The following is a 25,030-nucleotide window of genomic DNA, read 5'->3' as shown; positions in this document are numbered from 1 at the left end:
GCTGGTGAAGAAATCCCTGGAACTCTTCCCCTAGTAGTCTGAATTATCTGTCTGCTATTTTAGGCTCTCTCTGACATCCTTACAAACTTTACGTTTGTTCTTAGTCCTAATTTTCCTAATAACCCCTTGTCATTGCCTGAAGGACAGTGTCTTTTCAGCCCTGTCACTCTCCCTGTCTTTTTGTCAGGTGCCACAGGCTGGAAAACTGAGAACCTGTCTCCCTTCTGTGTTTTTTCAGTTTTTTTGAGTACCAAGAAGTCACTGGTGTGCAGAATACTCCCAGAGAGAAGACAGGCTTTTCCCAGGTCCTGACTCGGACAGTGGAAGGTGACTTTCAAGCCCTTTCAGGAGACTGTTGTACTGCCTGGTTGAAAGGAGGATAAGCTACAAACTGCCAGGATGTTCTCTGAAAGATCTCTCCAGATTTTTGGGCAGCTGCAGGTGTGTTTGAGCTGCAAAGAACGAGGGAAAGGAGCTCAGGTGGTTATTAAGTCCACACATAGATTGAATCAGCTGGATTTCGATCAAGCCAAAGGGACCAGATAATTTAGGAATGGAGCAGTAATTACTGCTAAATGAATATAAGAAAGGAGTCCTTTATTTCTGTCTCCAAAGTGTGGTGGAGCCCCAGGGAAGATAACGTTCCAGGTACCACCGTGTCTCCTCCTTGCTTGTCATCATGCTGCTGTCCACAGAAGTCCCAGCACAGCCCATTGCAGAGATCTGTGGGAAGGGATCTTGTAGACATGGAAGAAACAGAGATATCATGACAATAAATTACAAAGAGCCACACAACATCTCCTCAGAAAGCCACTGAGATTGTTCCTAAGCAACGTAGGCATTCAAGATTGCAAAAACTCCAGGCAGGCACAAGAAATATCCTATTCAACCAGCACCCCAAAAGAAGGAAAACTAAATCCTTTTGGGTCAGGAATGTTTCTGCCTCTGCTCTCCACTTTATTCAAGTACACCATCAAGGGAAAGGTGAACACCCAACAAAACTGCTGTCTTTTGAATTACCCATGTACTCTCAGTTACTTAATACCTGGCTAAAAGTCAAGGGCTCCAGCTAAGCAGGTGCTTGGTGACTTGCTGGCATAATCTAATGGGTCAGTGATACAAAAGATCATTTCTTTTGCTAAGTGCTAGGAGGCATCCGCAGTGGGGCTCACCTCTTCGGACCGGTGGAGGGAGCACTGTGATCCTGCTGGCATTTGCGTGGCCTGATGGCCTGACTTGTACACAGGATGTTGTCTGGAAACAGAAAAATGGGATTAAAACAACCTTACAGCAACTCTGTACATGTCTAGCTTGTGGAAAAAATGTGAAATAAACCAGGTCTAAACCATACCAGGTGTTTTACTGTTAGTTATTTTATCATTATGGATACACCATCAGGCAAGGGTGCTCATAAATCAATTGTAGTAGTTTCTATTATTTCAAAAGAGATCGAATCCCCTGGAAATTATTCTGATTGACAGCATTATGTAAAGCCACGAAGAAAGTCCACTCAAGATCAGAACAGAGTGCAGAGTTTGATCTCTGCCAGGGATTGCAATTGCTGTTGAAATACTTCATTTCCAAACTGCAACCCACAGCCTCAGGTGAGGTCATTCTTCCTTGTGTCAAGACATGTTGCATTGTTATGTAGCCCATTGTACATCCCGAGAATTTTGCCTGTAAGTCAGCAAAGTGCGCACACATGTCTATAACTTCAGAGACATGAAATAAAAAACAGAAGGGCATAAAAAACAAGATTGTTCATGCCCATTTAGCTATGCATAGCTCCAGTAGGCCTGCTTAATTGGATTTGCATCTCTTTTTCTATGGCACTCAGTACACTTTCAGCACTAATCTAATGGCACTGGCTGCTGATGTGAAAAATCACAGCAAGATCACTAAAACCAGCTAAATTAATTTTTCTATTTCCTGTTGCTCATTTGACATGTGCTATGACAGAGTTGTGTCTACAGTCTGGCTTCAAGTATAAAACAATTTGTGCTCCCTTTGAAATTCCAGGCAGCAAAGGAAGGTATGGGGAAAGTTGCCTAAATACTATCCAATTAGCCATAGAAGCTACTGGCCAGATTTCCGAAATCCAGCAGTTTCTGGTAAGCCTTACATTTCTATACCACAGCCCAGGACAGCTGGGGAGGGCTTGTGAGTTGTGTCTGTGGCGGTGGATGGTACTCTCACCTCTCTCTCCTAAGGCTGGATGGAGATGCGGGAGTGAACGCTGCAGTTTAAACGAATCACTTCAGCAACGTTTTGCTGTCCTCAGCAGTGTCCTCCACCCTCCAAAAGTAATAGTCAAAACCCGAAATAGCACGTATTCAGTGTTGCTGGGCGTGGCTAGTGCTGAGAGTTTATCCAATTTCAAATTGGTTTAGCAGTGGTGACAGCTTACCTAATAAGCTAAAATAATGTATCCAAGCTTTAGATTGATTGAAGTACATCTACCACAGGAATTTTCCAGGAATTTATCAAGATAAATATAAAATTCCAAACAGCTATAGGAAATTGTCAAACAAAACCAGGCAGCCATCATCTTTCAAGCATGCCGTATCATATACATCTCAAGTATGACCCATGTGAATTTGATTCTGCTTCAGTTTTGCATGTGGGGCTGTGTGACCTCTAATTTCTAAAATTCACTTTTTTTCGCTGGTATGTGTGGAAAAAAGTAATATTTCTTCCTAACAGATCCATCAGGAAACAATACGTTTGCTCCTGCCTTTTAATCATGGTAAATAGGTTGTTATTCTTCAGTGGTCAGTTGGATAATGCCTCCCAGCTCTATGGTGAATGAGGCTGTAAAATACCAGAACTGTTAAAAAAAAAAAAAATAAAGAAAAAGAGTAAGAGTTAGCTTGCTGAGGAGTAAATTAAGTTGGTGAATTGTGTGTGAACCAGGTGATGTCGCAAGACCATTTGTAGGGAGGATCTGCAGCTTTATGAATCAATCCTCCAGAGGCAGTGAAGAGCTCCCTTTGATTCGGGAGTAGCTGGTAGGATGTCTTTGACTGCCAAACCTTTGATTGCTAATCAAGGTTTCCCTAAACAGTGATAAAGGGGTTAGATAGGTCTTGGGATGAGTTCCAAGAGACCTATTTAGGTACTTGATGGGATTTACATAAATGTCAGACACCTCAGTTCAGAGCTGCAGTAAAGAAAACCCCCACCCAGCTGCCATCACCCAGCCCTCCAGGCACTTAAATTCACTGGGTGCTTTCCACTATCACTTGCAAGTTCACACAAAACTCCTCTCCCTGGTGTCACTGGAGGGATCAGTGGGGTGGACAAGGGAACTCTTCCCATATCATCCCCACTTCAGTGGGGACAACCGGGAAACAGAGTAACAAGGTGTGGGCAGCAGTTTGGCAGGTCAAGCTCTCTCACTCCAGGGGTAGCCTCAGCATGACTATGTTTTACAACAAGCAGGGAATAAACATAAAAATAAGCTTGGGATCAAGCTCATCCCTCTTGGCTGTGGTGGGGGGAAACTGAGTTATGCAGCATCTCCCTTTCATCTCTAATTCCTATGAAATAACACACAGTAAGCACAGTTACAGGTTACCAATTTCATATTTCTATGACAAGTGAAAAAAATTACTTTTATTGATGCTACTTTTTTTTTTCATTACAGTGACCAAGAAATAGGAAGGTATCTCTGGCAATCAACTCTGCTTGGTGTGGGCACACCTTCCAGCTCTGTGGCAGAAGGCAGGCATGTCTTGGGAGCAACCCCTTTGTGTCTGTGACTCTCATGGATAGGTGAACCTGCCTCCCACCTGCCTGCACGATTGGTGATATAATTATCTATTACATTATTAATTGTCATCTTTATGTATCTAAATATTTTTTGGGTTTTTCTCTATCACCTGTGGGCACATGGCAGAGCTGACCAAAGTGCCAGCCCAGGCAGCTCTCATTCCTGAGGCAGTTCAGGCCACTGAAGAACAGAGAGCTGGATGAAGAGTTCATTTTTTTCCTTGAAATTAATTTTATTTCGCCATAGTGTGATTGCTAAAACGATCTTTCCCCAATGTGCCTTAATTCTTCTCTGATCTGAACTAATTCTCTCTAATCATCTGATGATTTTGCCTTCTATCAGCCTCTTCTGCTGAAAATATCCCTTGAAATATAAATAATCATCAGGGATACCAAAATAAAACTTTAACCCAGAGTTTAAAACATTTGCGGGGAATCCTAATTTTTGCTTCACTTACTCTGCATTAACACAAACTATTATTTTTATTATTCTTCCCTTTGGCCAAGGAACTGCAGGGTCAGAGCTGCACCACACAGACAGCTGTGCAAGACAAGAGTGTTCCAGCTTTATATGCACAAGCCTTATATGCACTGGGCAACTTTGCAGGGACTGGTGAATTAGTTAAATTTTTACTAGATAAGAAACCGGAAACTGAGTAAGTAACTGTGTGTCAGCTTTTTCAGACAGCCTCTGTTGGACGCTTTTAAACTGTTTTTTAATGTCCCCAACTGAACATACACTGTGTGCCTACCTGGGACATGTTTTGATTAAACTCAAGCCATCATTCCTAGTAACAAGACTAAATTCTCCCTCCTGTGTCACCCACATATGGCTTGAAGCTGCAAGAGTTGTTCCAGGTTTTACTGTTGTGAACTTTACCCCCAGGGACATACAGAGAATTTTACCTGGGCCACAGGGTTCACCAGCTGCTTTTCCTCCCAGGCTTTTCCTATATCATAAGTGGCAATAAAGGAGAGAAAGCAATTCTTTCTTGAGGTTATTGTCATGCTTTATATGACATCATCGCTGTTGTTGTTGCTATTTAATACTTGCCTAAATTTCCTCGATGTCCCGAAGACATCATGAGATGGGTCCCTGGCCTGAGAAGTGCATTATGTAAAATATAACAAGGGGGTGGTGGTGCAAGGTCCTGAGGGAAATTAGGTTAGGTAGGGCTCCACTATCATTTTGGTAAAACAGAAAGGCTGCACCATGCTGCTCTGGAAATTTAGGAGTGGAATCAGCTCTGCCCCTGGTTCTGAAGGAAGCAAAATAGCCTGATTCCCAGGGACTGGAAGTCCTGTTGGGTCAGGAGCCAGCAGGGTGTAAATCCTTTCTGCTTTACCGATCTTGCTGTCTCAATCTCCTCTGATTTGTGGGCTCGAACACAAATAAACTGCTACCCAACACCCAGAACAACAGAGAGAAAAGGCCCTCAGATTTGTTAAGTCAAAATATTTTAGGGAGCCCTCCCCCTCCTCCTGTAAGTAATGAAGTCTTTTCTGCAGCAAATCACTGGAAACAGCTGAAATGGTTGTGAGAGCATGACCACACACATGGGCTCTTCGTTCTGCACAGCACTAGGGGAACATTGCTAACCAGTGGGTGGTCAGTGGGTGGGCACGACCTGAACTGGGAATTATTTATCCAGTTTGGAGATCTGCTGCCAGGACGTAATAGCTGCTGTGTGAAATGGGACCTGATGTTGCAAAAGGGGTGTGCAGAAAGAGGCTGAGTGATCTTGCAGTGTTTTTAAGGAGTTACGCCCTTCCTAAGGGCCTGGCCCAAGCCCACTTGAAATCAACAGGGATTTGCTGAGTGATGGTGGGGAGCTTTGGATCTGGCCCTGAAATGTCTGCAAGCTTGCAGAAAGTGCCAACGTGATTTTCTCAGCATAGGAGGGTGTGGAGAGGCTGAAGTAGAAATTCTGGCACTGACAGATATCCCAGTGGCTCAGGCAAGTGGTAGCCTGGTGGTGACAAAATGCAGGGAGCGGCACTGTTGCCCATATGCCTCTTGGCAGGAATGAAACAGGGTGCTGACAAGGGCCCTTGCTAGGACTTGATGGCTGAGTCAGGGCTCTGCAAGAACCTCTCCCTGACTCCTCTTCCCACAGACCCACCTGTCCATTGCTTTGTGATTCAGACAAAGCGTTAGGCGCTTCCCTGTGGAGAAACCCACCCAAGCCATGGAGTTGTGCATGCACGCTGGAGAAGCATTCCTACTCCAAAGCAAGTATCAGGGAGCAGGGCTGAGTAGGTGGGCATTTGCAAAAGTGTTATTTGCACCCCACCCCCATCTTTCTTGGTGACAGTTTGGCTATTGTGGAAGTTGAAAAGGAGGCCATTCACCTTTGCATGTCCAAGCTGAGAAATGCAAGCCTGACAATACAGGCCTGTGCAGGGAAATGGGTGTACACAGTGCCTCTGGCAGGGGAAAGACTGCTACACCACTTGTACTCTCACCCCACTCAGACACAAGGTCTCTGTGTGAAGTTCACTGAGGTGGGGATGGTCTCTACCCAAGGGCCCACCTGAGGAGACAGCAGTGGCCAATGTGGTGTAGAATCTCAGCTCTAACAGTCCCTCTGGACTCAGAGGCCATGCTTCCTGAGAACACGGCTGTGCTAAGGCACATGGAGGTCAGGGAGGTGATTTGAAACAGCCAGCACGGCTTCACCCAGGGCAAGCCCTGCCTAATCAACCTAGTGGCCTGCTATGATGGAGTGACTACATCAGTGGACAAGGGAAGGGCTAAAGGTGTCATTTAGCTGGACTTCTTTAGGCCTTTGGCACAGTCCATTCACAACATCCTTCTTTCTGAGTTGGGGAGATAATGAATTTAATGGGTAGATTGTTCAGTGGATGAGGAACTGGCTGGCTGGTCATATCCAAAGGGGAGTGAGTGGTCCACAGCTGAATGTTTGGATGGAGATTGGTGAAAAGTGGTGTCCTCCAGGGGTCTGTATTGGGACCAGACTATTTAATATCTTCATCAGTGACACAGACAGTGGGACCCAAGTGCACCCTTAGCAAGTTTGCAGATGAAACTAAGCTGAGCAGTGTTGTTGACATACCCGAGGGACCTGGACAAGCTCAAGAAGTGGGCCCATGGGAACCTCATGAGGTTCAACAAGGCCAAGTGCAAGGTCCTGCACCTGGGTTGGGGCAACCCTCAGTATCAATATTGGTTGCAGGATGAAGGGAGTGAGAACAGCCCTGCCAAGAAGAACTTCAGGGTGCTGGTGAATCAGAGGCTGGACACAAGCCAGCAATGTGTCCTTGCAGCCTGGAAAACCAATTGTTTCCTGGGCTGCATCAAAAGCAGTATGGCCAGCAGGTTGAGGAAGGTGATTCTGCCCCCATTCTCTGCCCTGATGAGATGCCCCTGGAGTGCTGTGTTCAGCTCTGGAGTCTTCAGTACAGGAAAGTTGTGGACCTGGTGGAGTGGGTCCAGAGGAGGGCCACAAATATGATCAGAGGGCTGGAATGCATCTCCTATGAAGACATGCTGAGAGAATTAAGGTTGTTCAACCTGGAGAAGGCTCCAAGGAGACCTTATTGCAGCCTTTCAGTACTTAAAAGGGGCTTATAAGAAAGATGGTGACAAACTTTTTAGCAGGGCCCCTGTTGCAATAGGGGCAATTAGTTTTAAAATAAAGGAATGTAGATTCAGACTAGATATTAGGATGACATTTTTTACAAATTATGGTGAAACACTGGAACAGGTTGCCCAGAGAGGTGGTAGATGCCCAATGGCTGTAAGGATTCAGGGTCAGATTGGATGTGATTCTGAACAACCTGATGTAGTTGAAGATGCCCCTGCTCATTGCAAAGATGTTGGACTAGACGACCTTTAAAGGTCCCTTCCAACCCAAACTATTCTATGATTCTATGAAATAGATTTATTTCAGAAGCACTGTAATACAGCCTTGGTTCAGCAAGGGGAATACAGGTAACAGTAGCAATAGAAAAACATAGCAGGCAACTGGGAGAAGTCTGCCTCCTGTTGGCTATGGCAGCCATCGTAGGGCAAGGGTGGGTGAGGCACTGGGCTGGCACTGCACACACCAGCAGAGTCTCTGCTCAGCCCAGGGGCTGGGGGAGCCAAACTGAATCCGACCTGCCAACAAAGAGCTCACGGCTGCAGTACGCGGGGTAGGGTAGGCAGATTAACTACGCAAAAGGAGGAGAGCAGGTTCAAACCATCCCACAACTGGTCTCATTTGCTTTTTAGTGCTTTGGCATGCAGGGTTGCTGGGAAGGGCCGAAGTCAGTGGAAAAACAAAGTCAAAGTTGCAATGGGGCTGGGCTGAAAATAAGAGCGAAGGATGGATGAAGGCACACAGTGAGGCTGGAGTCAAGGGCTGCAGTGTGTAACAAGAACAGAGTCCAGCAGACACTGCTGCTGCACCTGTAGATGGTCAGGGCTCCTGCCTATTTGAAAGGAAAGCAAGATAAGAGGGTGGGAGGGGATGCAGGGAATTTGCAAGAGAGCTTTTCCAGAGGCTCTGATTAATTGTTTGGCACCACAACAAATTTAAGCAATCTCCGCCTCAGGCATAACAAAGGAGAAATCGCAGGGTGGGGAGCTGCAGCAGGGATGGGCAGAGATAATTAAGCCAGGTGCCATCAGAGAAAACTGGCTGAACTACCATGGGGATGATGGTGGTGCCAGTACAGTACAAACTGCCAGTCACCAGTGGGTCAGAGATTTTGTGGGATGGGGAGACCCTCTCCCCCGGGGCCATAGCTGCAGGGCAGGAGCAAGGGCAGGTACAGAGAATGTATAGGAGCAGTTCAGAGAAGTGACAGTCATCTTGGAAAGACATAGGAAGTTGGAAACCAAGAATAGCAGCTTGGCTTTTCCCCTGCAGAAAGGGTTAAGTACCACCCTGCTAAACACAGCTGCCTCCCCTGCCCAGGCCACAGAGTGCAGCAGGCAGTGGGAGGTTGACTCTGAGAAACAAGTCACTAAAGCTTCCATTTCATCAGAATGCCATCTACTAGGAATAAAGAGGACACTGATAGTGTCAGGGACTTCTTGGCAGTAAACAGAAGTCAGGAGATATTTCAGATAAAGGAGACTGTCCATAATTAGGATTGCACACAGGGTGAGAAGAAATATTCCAGCCAAACACATCAATCACAACTGGTCTTCCCTGCTGCGACAATCAATGACTTAGCACTAGTGAAGCCTTGGATCAGCTCTGGCTTTTTGATTTACAGCTGCCCTTGGTGTAAGTTGGACAGGGATTGGCACATTTTTTCCTAACCTATCTGGCTGCCAGGACACAGCAGCAACAGGGCAGTGTTGCCAGACTGCACCTTACCAGGTCCTGCTACCACACAGGAATCATTAAACCAACCCAAAGTCATTTACAGCATGGCCACACACACAGTTGTGCTGGCCTACAAAGAACCACAGATGACCATTTCTTCATTGAAACTTTACTATTTCTTCATTGAAACAACAGACACTGATGTTCTGGAAAAAGCTAACTGCTAGAATAAAATGCAGTGTTTGAAAACTTGCAAACAGGAAAAAACCCACCATATAGAGAGCTGCTTTCATATCCCCATTTGGGGTTTTGCAGGCTTGTGTTTTATCATAGACCAACGAAAAGTTACCCCTTCTCCCATTTGAGGAAAACATATCTACATTAAAGTGTTTTGTAGGTTTACTGGCATTCGGCATGGGGCTCTTTCAACTTAATCACTAAAAGTGGTGAAACACGATCAAGTGTAATTATTAATTGATCTCCATTCATATTCAGTATATGGTATGTGATTCACAGCACATCCTGGATGAAAGCCCATAGCTCAAGTCTCGAGTTGTTCCATGAAACAGTTCTGTAACAGAAGTAGCTGAAACCACCACAACACTTGTTCCCCCAGGACAGACTAGAGGGGGATCCCTGAGCATGCACCTTCCTGACCCTAAGGGAACAGCTTCACTAAGTCAATACACACTAATATACAGTTTTGTGTATACTTTTTCCTCGAGCTTGCTGGTGGACACATTCAGAAGACTAGCAGCAATTTCTTTTCACAACAGCGATTAGAAAGGAAAATGTGCTGCGAAGGCAGGAAAGATCAGGAGTTTGCCAGTGGAAGAGAATAGATAAATGACAGGGCTCAACTCAGGCCCTCATGCAGGGACAGAGCTGACTCTAGGTATTTTCTCCCTCCCATTGCTTGCACCTGCTCCCTGTTAGGATTTTACTAGTCACAGATGAACCAACCAAACCACCCAAACCCACTTACAGCATGGACACACGCAGAGCTGTGCCAGTAGCTGTAATAAATGTCATACAACAGCATGAGGAAAACAGCACTGAGTGCAATCTCTGTCCTAAGGATACCTGTCTGTTCTTTGTTATGTTCCTTGGAAGAGCAGTTCCATTAAGCTAATCCATTCGTACTAGTGCAGGGAAAAAAAGAAAGTAATTCTAGCAAGGTCAGTCTTGAGAAGTGACCCAAAACAGGAAACACACAGAACAACAAAGCTATGGTCTTGCACTGCATGCACTTCTTCCACCTTCAGGTTCCCCTGCGTTCAACACCGTACCCCTCCCACAAGCACGTACTGCCATGCACTGAAGAGTTACCAGTGTACCTCCTCTGGAGTATGGACAACAGAATTAGGGCATCAGTGCTCTGGATGGGAAGGAGGGGTATGTAGGGGCTATGTGCACTTTGGATGTAGAATCCCTACTTGAACAAGTTTTTCATAAGTTCTTACTGAAGATCTCAGTAGCATTCACATACAGACTCTCACTTCACTGAGAAAGGTTAAAGTGTTTGCCTTTTATTCAGAAGACTCGCTCCATTTTCCAGTAATACGTTCCCATGTCCTTGAAACCAGATAGCCTCTAGTCTCAGAACAGCACCATCAGTCTAATACAAAAAAAGCAGAACAAATCAAACCCAAAAAAGTTCCATGATGTGATATAGCATAAAGACACAAATACAGCTAATACATTAGAGAAATAAACATCTACATAAAGTTATGTAAGATGCTATAAAACTGGCAGTATGCAATTAAAAGATTGGCAACATTACCAGGTCTGCTAGATGTTTAAAGCAAGTCTACATAGGCTGTATCTATATTCTCATACTGATTTTAGGCATGACTTTGCATTCAGGATCTAGCTAACTTTCATATAACTTCCCCTACAGCCAGCAGTGTGTATGCAAGCATCTCAAACTACCTGGCCAGACTAAAGCAGCACTTGCAAAGCCGTAAAGATGTGGCCTATTGCTGTCTCCTCCATATGAATATGGTGTTACAGGGTTCATCTGCATATGCCTGGTTAAAACAAAATCAGTTGCATACTGTAACACCTTAAGTAACACGGAATCTTAGATTTTAGAAAAATATTTTAATTGTCAGTTCACAAGTAAAAACTATCACTATTACAAAACATCTTTTAATACTAGAATATCTAGCTTGGAACGAATTTTGTTCTTATTGCTGTTGTATTTAGTTTTCAGGAGCTGTGTCAGCATGAAGGTAAGTGGTGGGATTCCCACTTGTCAGTCAGCTTGTAAGGGTACTCATAGGAAAGTGTACTTTCCTATTTAATCCTCACGAAATTTTCACATATTTAGGCTTCCCTGACTTTTTCCAGACAGGTACATACTTTACACCTGACACTACCACATCAAAGTCTCACCCAACTTTGTTTCATGTAACAAATTTCATTTGCAGCCTTTAAATAAAACATTCACTCCAAAAAGAGTGAGCATCAGCACTGACTCCACCTTAGCTACTTGAAAACCCTATAACTGTGTTCTGACAGCTATCAGATATCAACTCATTCATTTCATTTTGTTTGGTTTCTTCCTTATTCTCATGATTGGGTTGTTGTTTTGAATTTCCGGCTTTTTTAGACCTTCTGAGGAAAAACTTTGTCACTAAGTAACATAATTCAGCCACATTTAACAGAATGCAAATGCTGGACACAGCAATCATGAAAATAGTAAACACTGTCTTTTCAGTGGGTCGAGAGACAAAGCAGTCTACCGTGTTGGGGCAGGGCCAAGCGCTACACTTCATCAAGCGAGGCATTCGGAACCCATCGTACATGAAATAAAACGCATACATGAAGACAGCTTCGAAGATCAGTCTGAAAAAGATGCTGCCGGTGTACGTCCACCACAAGGAGCCCTCAATATGAAACCTCTGCCTTCTGATTTCTTCAATGTCCTTGTATTCGCATTTCTGGTCGCCCTTTCTGAACTGCCGTTTCTTCTCGTGCCTCCTGTAGGCCACGTGCATGGCCACCAGCAGCGCAGGTGTGGAGACAAAGATCATCTGCAGGGCCCAGAGTCTGATGTGAGAGATGGGGAAAAAGTGGTCATAGCACACATTTTTGCAGCCAGGCTGAAGTGTGTTGCAGACAAAGTCATCTTGTTCATCTCCCCAGACTCTCTCTGCAGCCACAACCAGGATCATGATACGGAAGATGAACAGGACTGTGAGCCATATCTTCCCAATACTGGTGGAGTGCTTATTTACACCTCCCAAGATGGCATGCAGAGCTCCCCAATCCATTGTCTTGTTTCAATCCTCTGACCTAAGACAAGACAAATAAACAAAACTGAGATTAATCAAGACAGGAAACAAATACCATCAAGCATGTGGTTTAAAACAGAGGCAATATCATAATGGTACCATACACCCATGTGGTAACATTTTGATGCAGTGGGTTTACCTACAGCTAGTCATTAATAATAATCTAATCACATATCAGCAGGTAATAATTTATTACTTGATTATACACATAGCACTACATTCATTTGACTTCTGGGTGTATTAGCCAATGCCACATAAAGTAGGAAAAGTAGATGGGAACCTGATGAACACACCCTCAAATCCAAAGATACAACTTCTAGCAGTTGGATAATAGTTACAAAATAATAGAAGGTATCAGCCAAAACTAAGGTAGATGTTATGTTAAAAGTAACATGTTAGATATTCCTACATAAATCAAGGCAGATTGGTCTACCCTTGGCTTTAGAATGTAAGTAATGTTCAGATGAGTATATTCCAGCAATAAAGACAGATACTGAGTAACTGTTGCTGATGCTCTGCACCTTCCATGAAGTCTAGATAACCTGCATTCACCAATTTAAAAAATGTGACTGCATTCTTAGTTGAAACAAATTCCACAATAGCTTGAGGCAATGATGGTAAAGTCTTGGTCATTATCCATCATGAGTTAGATGTTTAAAATCAATGCTTAAAGATTCAGACCAAAATTGCTTTCTCTCCGCTAACTACAAAAAGGGCCTAGGGTAACTAGTTCAGGCAGGCCAGCAGTAGCTCAGAGACTTTTTGACAGAAGCATATTGATTCCAGTAGGCGAGTTTGAAAATACTACGACTGTAATTCACAGGGAGCATTCAGATGCATCTCATTTCAGCCCACCTCCCCTGCTCCACTTCAGATGGATTTACAGAAAGTTAGTTTGCAAGTACTCTGTATTCAAGAATCAGCCAGGACCATCTAGGAGTGCTCACAGATCCCTTTTGGCTCTGAAATTCCTCATGAAGGTTTTTATTTCACAGCTTCATTAATTTGTTTGCATCTCAGAGACGATACTTCTTTGTCATTTACAACATAAGGCACCAATAAGCAACATCACCTTTACAAAGTTTCTAGAACAGAGCAGCTACTGACAAAAGGCCATCATAGCTATCACAAGATGATTGCATTGCATGAGGAAGAAAATGATGTCATTTCTTTGCAGTTGTCTTTAACGTCACCCTCCCTTCTGAATAATGTCAAAAGCCTTTCTGGTTTACAGTGAGTATATGTATAATCAGTAGGTCACGTACAATTATACAGAGCATCACTCAAAGTACACAACAGCTCAGAGAAAATGAGGTCACTTAATTGTTTTATTATGTAATGTAACAGTATCTTTTCCTTAAGTTATTGAAATAAAAGTGATATTTCCCTTCACAACTTCCATAAACTGCATTTTCCTCAGACCCTGCTGGTTGACTGTGTGGGATTATACTGCAGGAGGTGAAAACTAAGGGGGAGACCAAGATTTTCGTCAGATCAGAGACAACTCTTCCTGAGCCTCCTTCAGAAGCAGAATCTGTCAGCTCTGTACTTGTTTGAAAACAGTCCTGGAAAGAGACTTACCTTCCTATCCTGCTAGGTTATTTTTCTAAGAAGAAGGATTATGATTCATTAGCATACAGAGAAAAAGTTTCTGTAGGTTAACAACCCTCTGAGGGCACAGGAAAGACCCTTAATACCAGATACTTACAAAACATAGTGGGTAGATTTTCTAGTATTTATTGCCACCTCTTTTTCTGTTATCTGACTGATGAAAAATCAGACCAGACTTTGTTTCAGAATTTGCCTTGGCAATCATTGTACTGTTAAACAGAGGAATAGTTACAACTTTTATTAGCGTTCTCTATTACTATTACACACATATGGCAATTACAGTACTTATAAAATGACACCACCACAATGTATTATGAGTAGAAATACTTATGCACATTTGAAAATAAGTCTCGTAGAAAACTGGCACCATGCAAACTGTGGAACCACACACATCATTCACCCATCCTCTAATTCCACCAGTTCTTACATTTCTTCTCAGTTGTTCTATCTTCTTCTCCCGCCTGTCAACCATCTTCTTACAGTGTGAAAAGGCTGAGAAGTGGAACCTGTGTGTTCCCTCCTCATAAGCCGTTTCTCAGTTTCACCTCTCAGCGCACACCCAATACTACTCCCTTTTTGCTACAACTTCACATGGATTTATTTCCTCCTCCCTGTCTCCCTGTGCAGAAGGGGATTCAATACAAATGTCCCAATGTTTAGTTAGTTAGCTCAAGAAACTTCTCTACCCCTGCTTGCTCCCGAGGTCACACTGCAGTTCATCTCCTGTGACTTTTGAAAGAGCATTATAAACCAGGAGACTTGAGCTCAAAAGTTATTCACAGGACTAGTAAGTTTTATTTGTTTTTTAAACCTGATCCGTTTCACTAACCTGCCCTACAGCACAGATCCACAGAGCATCTGAAAAGGATAGCTTTGTTAAAAAACAAAACAAACCAAACAAAACACAGATTGCAAATTGTACAGCTGAATGAGCGGTCACTGGGAAGAGGGGTTGGCAAAGCTTTAGTGCTGAGGACAATACACACTTTTCATCTGACTTGCTCCATCTCCTTTGAGAGTATATTGTGCTTGCTAAGCCAAAACACTGTGCTTTAATTCTAGCAAAGGCACGTCTGCATCTGTACCGATGAAGCCACCACACTTATAAGAAGCAGCCTTTTGCCCTGAGTCTCCTAGCGAGACTTCCTCTCCCTTCCAAAAAAGCCTTCATCTCTCATCTCTGCCCAAACACTCACCCCTGCACCCTTCCCACATACCTTTTCAAATCTTCCAGCTATCTCTTCAGCTCCTCCTGCCACATTCCACTATTCTTCCCACTGCTTGCTGAGCTAGTCACCAACCTTTGCCCCTTCTTGTTCATGGCCTCTCAGGCTTGTTTTGACACTGTTGGAGAGTCATATGACTTCTGGAACACCCCAGAGTGCTACAGGCACTGATCAGATAGCAGTGAAGTCTCACTATCTGCTCCCTGAAGGGTGGCACAGCTATAATTGTAGAGCTGCATTCAGGCAGCTTGAATTCCAACCAACAGTGTCTCCTACCAGCTGGCTTTAAACCACTCTCCTCAATGCAACTTAGAGGATTCCAATGAAAGCAATTCAGAGACTGCCAAAATGTCCACCTCTCTCCAATAAAAAGACACAGTGATCCAAGCAGAATTTAAGTTAACCAAGAATGGCCCTCCAAAGTATTAACCCATCAGTGCAGATCACTCCAGCTAAACATCCTGTTTGGAATATCTACAATGATGTGATGGCTCATTTATTCCTAACTTAACTCAAAGTCTAGGACGTGGATCATAGGTTATCCTTCTTCCAGGTACTTGTTTTATTTTTCACTAGCAAGTAAAATATTAACTGCCTTGCTGACCAAAGGAGAAGAAAGCAGGAAAATTACATCCCTTTAATAGGTTGATAACTCTTATTTTTATAGAGGCAGTCCAGATGATATTTCTATGGGAGCAAATCCAGCCAAATGCCTACAGAAATAACAGTATACAGACTTACTGGTTTGCTGGTCTTGGACGTACAGCACAGTACAAGAATATATTTAAGATGTGAAAGCTTAGCTGAATTTTTGGGGGAAAAAAGTAAAGCAGGAATGAGGATAAGGACTGGTTATAAAGGAAGAATATATGTATATATGGGAAAAACAGGAGACAGTTGAACTTAGGTTGAGTAACTAAGCATTTAGAATCCTTTCTAACATGGGAGTATATTAAGCATTAAATTTTCCTTCCAAAAAATTGCAACTGGGCATGAAAATAAAGCCTTTCCAAGCCTCAGCATAGATCTTTGTTCTACTACCAGCGGCACTTTCTGTTTCATTTCAACAACTAGAGGATCACAGTAGTATATGGCTCTGTTACAGTAGGAGTTAAAAACACCCAAAGAAGATCACCGTGCTCCACTGAAAAGTTAAGTTGCAAGGGAAAGGTTCTATACAATCACACAGAGTCACAGAATTAGGTGTTTTGCGTTTTTGTGTTTTTTGTTGTTGTGGTGTTTTTTTTTTTTTTTTTTTTTTTGGTTGGTTGGTTTTTTTGTTTGTTTTTGTGGTGGTAGTAGTTTGGGGGTTTTTTTCACTACTAAGCTAGGCAGCAGCAAGAGAAGAGCTACAGCTTAACTACTTCTGTAGTTCTGCAGCTTCTGGTGAGTATTCTGAGCTCTGTGCTGCCATGGGTAGACTGCCTTCTACTTTAAAGCTAGCTCCTGTAAGCCTACATTAAACCACAATCACAGCAAGCTGAATACACTCAGTGAAAATCCCTGCAATTCACAACACCGAGGACAATTATCACTGAGCTCCCATGTTTATGAGTACAGCTAGCTTGTTAACAGACACTTCCCCTTCCCTTCCCCCGTTAAAGACTGTTATACTGGGAAATCATTAGTCAGGGGCTAAATCCACAACTAGAATACAGAGAAAGTAAAAAAACCAACACAAGATACATCTCTTCCACATACACATATGATGCTTGCTGCTGTAGGATATTACCAAACAAAAAACCCAGTCATTAGCAAGTATTACAATATTTGGTTGTGCTATAGGAACACCTAGGAGTCCCATTAAAGAAACCTTATGCATAAATTCAGAGCACAATCATACTCTTCTCCCCACAGCTACAATTTGGATACCAATTTACTTACTTTACTGGATTTACACAGAAACTTAGAAGGTGTTCAGAAGACTCCACTTCTCTCAGAATTTTAGTGTAGAGTGTACTAGGAGTTACCAGTTTGGTGTGACATTCCGCCCCTTTCAGCAGCGCCTCCAGATGCTGATACAAGATCAGCAATCTGCCAAATCAAAAGTCACTTTATCTCATGTGGGAATGTGCTAACCAAGATAGTCTTTAAGCAACAAAACACTGGTCTCAAGTGTTTCTTCCCACCCTTCTTCTCACTTCCCAGCCCCCAAGCTGGGGACAAAGATAACTCAGATGCCTAAGAATGGCAGTTCTAATACAGAATTTTTGCCAATGAAAACATTTAGAATATCTAAGCTCTCAGAGGTAAAATCATTACCAAAACTATTTTATGACCCAATTCGAAACTAGAAGTATTGCTGCATGCTGAAGTCCAGCATGCATTCAAAAATGCTGCTGAGACAGAGTTTACTTCAGGTCTTGACCTCAACAGTCACACTGACTCATATAGGGGCTGATAACCAGCATCAAGGTGTTCTAGAGCTGTATATGATGTTTCATTACCCAGATTTGAGGAACATGTAAATCTGGACTTCAGCAGTTTTGCATCAGCATACCTCCACCCTGTTAGCCTGGCATCTAGTTTACTGCAAGCGCTTAATTGTTAGTGGGGAGATTTTGCTATTCTGATTGCTGAGATAGTTTTGGTGCTGTACCACAAGAGCAGCAGCATTGCCAAGACCAAAGCAATGAAGCTTCTAATAAATACAGATTAACATCTTCTGAGGGCGGCATCTTTTTGTTTGACCAAGAAAGGCTGGTATACAGGCTACAGCAGCTACTTGCTAACTTGCTCAGACTTCCTAACTAATTTGTCAGTCTGCCCCATGCCTCAGTTTCCCAGACATTAAACTAGAGATAACAAAAATCTCACCATCTCACAGGGCTGTTCTGAAATGCTCCACTACAATTACAAGTTTTACAGGCTCAGAGGACCAAGACAGATAAGCACCAGCTCAAAGCTGGAAGCACAGAGCTTGAATTCAATCATCCAGGATATTTCTGATACCTGAAAAGGAATGCAGCTCCCTGCTTTGCTATAGCTTTAATGCAGAGTTCAAAATGCAGGATGAAGCTTTGAACTTTGGCAACCAAAATTCTTTAATAGGCATCTTGCAGCTATTTTAATTTTACAGCAGTGTATATAAAAACTTCAAGGAGTATGCAGCTGGAAGACACTGAAATATCAGCAACTTTACTTCTTTCCTAAAAAGCTGAATAAAGATCAAAAGAGAAGTCTAACAATCACAAAAGCCTGTGCAATTCTCTCTAGTAGCTCTTCAACTTTGTTCTGAACACCTATCTCCAGATCAGAGTGGAAACTGGAGAGCAGAAGAGCCGTGACAGAGGGATTATAGTATATCTGATTTGACACAAGAACAGGCAAAGACTACTCGGGAATAGGAAACCTGAAAGTTGCAGGCCTGAACACTGCAAGCATTGTTCTGTCATTCTACTCAAGTTTATGGAAACAGGAGGCATTCTTTGCCCTAATTAAATTCAATGTGAAACCCAGAGAAAACCAACAGATTAGGATCCAATATGTATGTAGTTAAATGTTAAAAAAAAAATTACGTTAGTTAAATATCAACAGCATTAAGGGTTAAGTTCTACTTACAATGACTCCCTTATGATTGTCCCATATTCATGCCCTCACATAAGTTTTAAGTCATTTTCCAAGCATGCTGGGAAATATCCATAGCTATTTCAATAGCCTGCAACTGTAACTGGAGGACTACTATCTTCCAGAACATCCCTGCACAACATTCAGTCCATTCGTACAAAACAGGAAATCAGAAGTGTCAGTCTCACTTGAAGGCATAACAAGACAGCACAAGTCCTATTATAATTTAGCCCATCTCAGCTGTTTTTCCCTGTAAATCTTTCATTCAAAATGTGCTTAAAGCTTTTTACTTTGGAAGAAAACCAAGCTCCCGTGGACTGTGTCTTCACTGATACAAGTCTCCTATTTCCCATACTCGGAAGAAAGTTCTAGGGATACTGTGCCCTGCTCCCAGCCATCAGAATAACTTTTTAGTTATGACACTTATGTTGCCTGTTACTTAATTCCTATATCCTTTCCCTACACTTAGGCAAAGGTCTACATCCCCTCTACAAATCTGCCCACTCCTGCTTCAGTGTCATGTTTCCTATCAAATTGGCAAGCCACTATGTTTTTTCACACACACAGGGAACTTGCACACTTTTGGAAACACAAATCTATAAACATTAAGATTTTATACTGCAGTGCAGCTTCTCCTTGAGCGTGTATTTTGTTATTTCGTTCATCAGAAGATAAAAACAGCTTTTTCCTTTTTAAAAGTCTATTACAGGAAGAAAGGGTGGTAAGAGATAAGGAATAAAATTAGTTTTTAACATTCTTTTATCAACTAAGAGGAGATGTATTTCTCTTTTTCCACGTTCCTTCTGAGAGCACGTTATCTTGCTTCATATATTATCACTTCAAGCTTTTCCTTACACAAACTGGTGTTTAGCCAGGCAAGAGTCACAGTTCTCTTTTCCAGATAACTCATCAGCCATCATTAAGTAACAATTAAAAGCAATGAGGAACAGAATAAGGAAAAACATCAAAATTAAAAACAGATTCAACCCATGTTCCTGTTTCATGCAATCTCTGGTACCACTGCTTTCACTAGAACTGTTCACAAGAATCACCTTGTAAAAGCACCCTCTTTACTCACAGGCAGCAACTGAGTTTATGGAATGACTGTTACGAAGAACTTGTAAGTGTATCTCAAAGTGCTGCTATTTGTCCAGCTCCTGAGATAGTCTGCTCTACCTTTTTCCCTGTACAGTTACTGCACAAAATAAATGAGGCTGCCAAAATAAACTACCAGGATTGTGCATCAAGGGATGCAAAACAGCAATACTGTCAGAGGCCTCAGCTTCAGCATAGAGAGTTAGCCCTGCCAGGACAGAATCAATTTCTCCAGAGAAATATTTTAATTCATGGGGTTTTATTATTCCATTTTTAAGCTCTGTGATATGTAGTCCTACCGACTACGAGACTGACAGTTCTGGGGACTGTCTGAAGTCTCACAGAAACCCTGACACATGAAGTAGAGATGTAACCTAGTGGTTCTACAAAACATGTTGGAAAGCCCACCTGGGAAACTACATTGCAATGCCTAGTTGACACACGGAGGTACCTTCTTTTACCAGGGTGAGGTTTGTCCCACCACTGCCTTGTTCTTGAAGCTACATCTAACACAATCACATACTTCTGCCAACTGCCTTTTCTCTGCGGCTCTTCAAGGTTTGTGTCTGGGAAGTAGGGTTTCCAGGTTGAACAGTGGATATATAACAAGAGATATTAAAAATTACATAATTCCTTTAACAAAATCAAGGATAAAAAATGTATTTTTTCTACTCTTGACTCAGTGTACACATGCACATTGTGGTAATCCCTAACAGAATCTGGGCCCAAAGCCTCATATCATTTCATACAGGTCACGGCCAATAAAATGCCATAAGTGATCAAAGTCATAAAAACTGGGTTTAAAGGAGCCTTCTTAATAGAAAAGGTCACTTCCTTCTTTCAACTCTGTGCCTGTTCTCTTAACAATATTTCCAGGTTATATGGTGAAAACTACTGGAATATAACACACAGAAATAATAACCTCTATTGGGGGGAGGGGGGGGATAAGGGGATGTGTTAATTAAAAAAAAAAAAAAAAAAAGATTCTTCAACACAAGGCATTCTGAAAGTAACACCCAATCTAGGAAAGCCCAATGACAGGAAAAACAGTCATGCCCAGCATGCACAGGAACACACACAGCCACCAGCTACTGCCACAAGCTATGCAAGCACATATGCCCTTACTCCAGCATATCCCTTGCATTTACTTAAGGGCTTGAGTACTCGTTCCTTGTGCGATATTATCCAACCCCGATACTCAGAAATACATTTATTTCTGACTCACATCTCTCATTTCCTATTCCCCCTGTAATTCTGAGGAATGTTTCCAGTGTGTGATCAGACACTCACAAAACCTGTCAGTTTTACTGATGCAAGCTGTTTACCTTCCCGCAGCTCTCTTAACATCCGGAGGCGTGTCGCAAATTACCTGTAATTGCAGGAGCCTTGATTTTGCTTGGCGTTTTAGCTGGCCGTACGTACTTCACATAACGCGCTCACAGAGAGCTGCTGGGAGGCGAACAAAAGACAATCGTTAGAACTGAAGCGCGTAATTAACAGAGACATGAACATTCCCAATTAAAACCGGTCGCGGGGTTCAAGCACTGCCCGTGACGCCCAAGCTCGGGAAGCGAACCGGAGAACCCCCGTGCCGAGGGAGGGTGAATACTGTCAGGGACGGGGTGGGGGGGCTTCCAAGCCAGGCCCCGCTCCCCACGGCGGGCAGCGCCACCACAGCTCCCGGCTCCGCTCCGCCGGTGTCGGCCGCGCTCCGGAGCGCAACAAGTGTGGCGGCAGCTATACCTGGTTGGGGGGGAACCCGTACGGGAACACCTGCCCCGCCGCGCCCCCCGCCCCTTCCGCCGCCGGCGGCAGCGCTGCCGGTTCGGCCCGTCCCCCACGCCCGCCGCGCCCCTCACCTGCCCCGGCGGCGCCCACGGCTGCGGGCCGCGATCCGCCCCACACGGGGCACCCGGCACCGCAGGCGGGCGGGCTGCGGGGCTCAGCGTGGCTCCGTCGGTGCCTGCGGAGAGGCCAGTCTGAGTCTTGCCGCCCCGGAGCTTTAAGGTCCCTCCCTGTTCACCTGCCGCCGCTTTTAACCCGCCCCTCGCCCGCCTCCGCCCGCGCCCTGCTCCTCCGGCCGCCCGCCCGCAGAGCCAGGCGTGGGGAACCTGGGGCGGGGCCGCGCGTCCATCCCCAGCGCTGTGCCCCGGCAAGGGGCTTCTATGGCCAACGGGGCTTTGAATGTGAGGAGCAAACAGCCAAAATAAAGGGTGGGACGGCTTGTATCCGCCCCGGGGCGAATGCACCCCCGCCGTCGCTTCCCGCCGCCCAGGGGCTGGTTTGGGCTTGTACGGGGAGTGCGGGAGGGGAAGGGAGATCAAGGTAAGAGCAGATATGTGTGTTTTTTTCAGAGGAAGCGCATATCTATTTAAGATAGCAGTGTCGCGTTTCCATCTTGACAAATATAGGTATTCAGAAGGGCCTTGGAACAGAAAAAAACCCCAGGTCTTTTCTCCTGGAAATCGTTAAATAACTGCTGGCCAAACACAGAAGGAAGAGCCATTCGTTTCTGCCTTTTGGAGGTTTGTTTTCAAGTACGATTGAAATGCTACAGCAGTGCCCTGCAGACTCGCAGGCTTTCACGGAGCTGCGGATATTTGTCAGTGCAAAGACCTATTTTGGAAAGTTTTCTGTTTCTAAGGAATACAGTTGCTGAGGAAACAATTTACCTTAGGTTCAAAAATCCCTGCCCAAAACTGTGTTCTCTGTCTTGCACATAGGCACATCAAACTAAATAAATGGTTTGTAAACCTCTGAACTAAATTTCCAAAGAAAATATACAGTGCAACTGGAACAACAGGACATTTGCTCAGACTTCAGATGAAAAACGTGTCTGTTTGTGCTTGTTTAGAGTATAAGGGCTCGAAATAAACAATTTCCAGCTAAATTTTACTGCCTTGTATTTCCCCTTCCTAGAATAAAACTCTTTTACAAAAATCGGTGGCATAATTGATTTCATCTTCAGGAAAAAGAGGTAGAAATTTCTTGCACAAACAATCTAATAATTGAAAGATAAGAAATCATCATTGGTTGTGGTTTAAATATTAGCTTCTGTGGTGCTCATCTTTCCTCCACCACCCCTTCTTACCCCTGCACTTAGGTTCGTGGAACCTACATGTTAGGATCATAGGGAAGATTCATGTTGGAAGAGATCTGAGAAGGTCTCTAATCCAACCTGTTGGTCAAAGCTGGATCAGATCTGGGACCATTCAACAGTTATATCCCATCCATGGGGAACCCAACACTTGCAGCAGCTGAAATCAGTTCACTGCAGCAACGGTAGGACCAGGCCCAAGGTATATGATGTGATGCTGAGCTAGACAAGTAATAAATACCTGAGGCCTGAGTTTATCTGTATTCGCTGACTTCTGAGGGAGTTGTGTGTTCAGGTGACATTCAAGGTTCATGTGTTTGATGTGCATGAGGAAGAGAGGTGGTTCTGGACCCAGACACACATCTGCACTTCACAAAAGGGATAGCCCATCTTCTAATGGAAGAAAAGCTTTAGATGAGACATCTGGAACTCGTTCCCTCTCCAGTCACATTCCAACTTGATTCAGTGACCTTGAAAAGTGAAATCTGTGATTCTAAATACTTTAAACATTTTCAGTAAAAGAAGTATTAGGAAAATAAAAGTCAAAATTGTAAGTCATGTGAGGAGAAGCTGAGGGAGCTGGGGGTGTTTAAGCTAAATGAATGAGTCTCAGCATGACCGTACTACTCTACAAATATCTGAAAGGAGGTTGTAGCAAGGTACTCTTTTCCCAGGTAATAACTGACAGGACAAGAGCACGTAGCCTCAAGCTGCACCAATGGAGGTTCAGGTTGGGCATCAGGAAGAATTTCTTTACTGAAAGGGTGGTTAGACATTGGAACGGGGTGCCCGAGGATGTGTTGCAGCCACTATTCCTGGAAGCGTTTATGAAAAGGCTGGATGTGACACTTAGTGTTATGGTTTAGTTGACAAAGTGGTGTTTAGTCAAAGGTTGGACTCGATGATCTTGGAGGTCTTTTCCAACCTAAATGATTCTGTGATTCTATGAAAGGCTAATGGAAACAAGACCCTATGGGTCTGGCTGTGAAATTACCTGAAGGAGGCGAGCCACGGGCAGAGGTACAGCATGGATCTCTCTGAGCTACCTTCTATCAGGTCTTCACTGCACTGCCTTTGAGAGGGTGTTACAGTTGGAGACCAACACCTGGTGTTTCTCCCAAGGCAAAAGCATGCAGTTCTGGCAGCAAAGAAAAAGTCTTTAGTGATATTCTGTCTTTCAAAAATTAGACAATATCAAGCAAGCTGGAATCACAGTGGGGAGCACCACGTACTCCTCTACTGGGTAATTTTTTCATCTCTCATCTGTTGAATGCTACTTGTCTGACCTGGTAGCATCAGCATGCTCTTTGATTATAAGTGATGATGCAAGGGATATTAGACAGAAAGAATGAGATGTCTCAGTGCTGGAAATTTAAGGAGTAGGAATCTAAGTTTTAATCACAGTGTTTTCTCTTTATTTATGAGAGTAAAATTAAATATTTAGTAACTGACTAGTAAACAGAGCTAAACTGTACTTATTTCTTTATAGATGATGAATGTTTTGTGTACTATTTACAAGCATATAAAAAGTATTGTTCAACAAACCTGTAACATAAATAGATGAAAATTGATTATTTTTGGATTATGACAGCCCCTTCTCCTGTAATAGCTGCAGCTGTGCACTATGATACACATGAGTATATTTTGTTTGTTGACATAATTTTAAGGTAAAAAGAAGAAGGGGATGGATAAACATGGAAATCATCTATTAGTGACATATAAACAGGAGGAAAATTAAAGTTACAGGCTTCAGAAATTCACTGTGTCACTAGATACCTCGCATGATAGTGCAGATATTGAAGAATCATCTTTGAAAATAATTTTTTTTTGAAAATAAATAGAGGTAGTTTTCACAACAGGGTATTAAGGACCAAGAATAGCTTTTCGTATGAAGCCTAAAGTTAGGATAAGGCCAGTCTCTTTGGTAGAGCATTTCATCATCTATAGGGTCGTAATCACAGGCAAGGCTAACTATCCTGTAGACCATTTAAATCACGAGTACCCATTTGAAAATACTGGCATAGGTCAAGTTTTCCTTCTGAGCACTAATAAATCAGAGTCTGACTGGAACTTTTGACTGAA

General features: G+C 43.4%; 1 protein-coding gene across 5 annotated transcripts; it reads right to left on the bottom strand.

The window, feature by feature from the left end:
- Positions 1-10,561: 10,561 nt before the first annotated feature.
- On the bottom strand, positions 10,562-21,863 carry LOC114057810 (gap junction beta-6 protein). 5 transcript variants are annotated; one of them, XM_027884558.1, is made up of 3 exons: positions 21,711-21,863; positions 21,221-21,300; positions 10,562-12,353 (listed from the first exon to the last, which is right to left on the bottom strand). In XM_027884558.1, exon 3 carries the CDS (start codon positions 12,329-12,331, stop codon positions 11,540-11,542), a length of 792 nt encoding a protein of 263 aa, XP_027740359.1. In that variant the 5' UTR covers positions 12,332-12,353; positions 21,221-21,300; positions 21,711-21,863; the 3' UTR covers positions 10,562-11,539. The 5 variants fall into 5 exon arrangements, with proteins under 5 accessions (XP_027740359.1, XP_027740350.1, XP_027740342.1 ...); XM_027884549.1 differs by having other exon boundaries at positions 21,221-21,297; XM_027884541.1 differs by having other exon boundaries at positions 21,221-21,297; positions 21,730-21,862.
- Positions 21,864-25,030: the final 3,167 nt, after the last annotated feature.

Source organism: Empidonax traillii, unplaced genomic scaffold (genome assembly GCF_003031625.1).
Source record: "Empidonax traillii isolate 1590-97213 ecotype Southwest subspecies unplaced genomic scaffold, ASM303162v1 scaffold9:size3134949, whole genome shotgun sequence".
NCBI lineage: Eukaryota > Metazoa > Chordata > Aves > Passeriformes > Tyrannidae > Empidonax > Empidonax traillii.
The sequence above is the reverse complement of the archived record's forward strand: the minus strand, read 5'-3'. Positions and strand labels throughout refer to the sequence as shown.

Excerpts from the sequence above, each read along its gene's own strand:
- LOC114057810 (XM_027884558.1), bottom strand. The coding sequence starts at position 12,331 with ATGGATTGGGGAGCTCTGCATGCCATCTTGGGAGGTGTAAATAAGCAC.